Source organism: Eurytemora carolleeae, unplaced genomic scaffold (genome assembly GCF_000591075.1).
Source record: "Eurytemora carolleeae unplaced genomic scaffold, Eaff_2.0 scaffold664, whole genome shotgun sequence".
Taxonomy (NCBI): Eukaryota; Metazoa; Arthropoda; class Copepoda; order Calanoida; family Temoridae; genus Eurytemora; species Eurytemora carolleeae.
This window is the reverse complement of record NW_019396568.1, coordinates 1-2,073: the sequence shown is the minus strand read 5'-3', so window position 1 is coordinate 2,073 and position 2,073 is coordinate 1. Positions and strand designations below refer to the sequence as shown.

At 28.5% G+C, this 2,073-nt stretch overlaps 1 protein-coding gene across 2 annotated transcripts in view; it reads left to right on the top strand.

Annotated features, from left to right (window-relative positions):
- Nucleotides 1-1,207, top strand: part of LOC111705637 (probable methylthioribulose-1-phosphate dehydratase) — a 23,210-nt gene extending 22,003 nt beyond the window's left edge. For both annotated transcript variants that reach the window (XM_023478251.1, XM_023478252.1), the window contains exons 11-13: nt 169-248; nt 640-705; nt 806-1,207. In XM_023478251.1, coding sequence (XP_023334019.1) covers nt 169-248; nt 640-705; nt 806-886 — 227 coding nt within the window. In that variant the 3' untranslated portion in view covers nt 887-1,207. The remainder of the gene's footprint in view (nt 1-168; nt 249-639; nt 706-805) is intronic.
- The last annotated feature ends 866 nt before the right edge of the window (nt 1,208-2,073 follow it).

Sequence of the window (2,073 nt, the reverse complement as noted above, 5' to 3'; positions counted from 1 at the left end):
AAACCAACAAACAGATAAAACCAACAAACAGACAAACCAAAAAAACAGACAAACCACAATCAATAAAATTCTTTTATTTAACCTTTTTATACTTGTTCTTAAATATATAAATAACTTAAATATTAATTTCAAATCTATAATTTTCTTTATAAATATAATCCTTTTTAGAGATTCCTATTGTGGAGAATAGAGCAAATGAAGACGATATTTCTGAAAATATCAAGGAAGCTTTAGATAGACAATTTAAGGTGCTATGGTCACAGTGGATATCGAGATCAAGGGTTAAAAATTAGTTCCATCATTGTAAACAAAAATTTCGAAATTCTGATTAGTTTATGAATTTTTACAATTTCTGGAATTTTGCCTTTTTCTCCTGAGCTAAAATGCACCTTTTGCTAATCAAGACGGCCATAAATAAGCTAAAAATACTGTTTCTTATAAAAATGGTATAATTAAGATGATTTTTTTATGAATATCATAATTATTGTAATTATAAATTGTAAATAAATATTTAGATCTTAAAAAATAATTATTGTAATAATAATAATTGTAATAATTGTAATAATAAGATCTAAATAAAAAACCACAGCTAAATTCATTGGATTTAAATTTTTGCTTATTTAATTTTTTTGTTTTAAGGCTGACTGCATTCTTATCCGAGGTCACGGCCTCTATACTTGGGGAACCTCCTGGATTCAAGCTAAGGTATGATCTGCACTTCAAGCTCCAGGATTAATACATCTAACTTTCTATTTCTCGAAGACGACATTTAACTAAAATTTAATTAAGACGACATTTTTTAAAGGTTCATGCCGAGTCCTTGGACTGGATATTCAAGGTGGTTTTGGAATCTAAGAAACTTGGAATTCAAATTAACTGTTCTTAAAAATGTTGTTAAACATACAGTAGAACCCATAAAGCAGTGGAAAATGAAGATGACATTTCATCAATCTTGTATTTCATGTTTTTTTAAGGAGAATATTTTTACCAGTAGATTATAAATCAAGTTTAACGTAAAATGAGACTGACAAGTTTCTCTGTTTTATATTGATTGGATTGTTTTAAATCATTTAACTTGAATATAAACTAATTCCACAGGCATATAGGCCAACTGCTGTATGTTACAGGTATTTAGGCCAACTGCTGTATTTTCCATGAAAATAATTATAATTTCTATTTTTTTCCGAACGAATGATAATTTTCAGAACAAAATGACCCTGACAGCAATTATCTACAAGAGTTCAACTCGTGAGCTGGAGTTACTGGATCAACGACTTCTACCCACCAAAACAGAATTTGTAGTTTGTAAAAATTCAACAGAGGTCAGTTGGAACAATTGCAACATTCCAAAAAATTTAAAAAATTTATTTCGATAAAACTTTAAAATTTCCTGAAGTTATATCATGTTAAAAAACAAAAAATTAATAAAATAATAAACTGCTTTTCAAAAAGATAATTTTAACGGTTTTAATGGAACAGACAAAGTTTCTAGTTTCCCTCTAATTTTAGAGTGGTTGATTCACAACAGTTACCTTAAAAGCTATGTTTGATATATCTGATGTTTTGTTTTTAAAACCTGTTTATTTTCATTGGTAGTTTATATCAAACGTCACTTGCGCATGTATTGCTGAAACAATAGAGAAATGATTAGAATTAAATATTCATTAAGCAAGAAAAACGACGTTATCTTCCACATTATTCACCAGATTGTTTTAAGATTACACAGTATAAATGCTGTACTTTCTGTTCAGTGGAATATCTAAAATTAACACTTTAATTAAACAGATGTCTTTCATATTTCACAATTTAATCTTTATTTAACTTTAACTTTGTGAAGTAATTCTCCATCTTCCAAATAGGAATGTTGAGAATATCTTGATTTCTTCATGTGTGGTCTGCTATAGATCGGATGTAGCTTCAGTTTTTCTCAAATCAGCAGCCACTCCATTCTCCAAGATTCTTATCATACAGTTGTTTAAACTGAACTGTATTTCTTGCATGTTTAACATCATAGGGTAAAGCATTCCATAGGTCAATAACTCTGTGTGAGAAAAAATTCTTCCTTATCTCCAG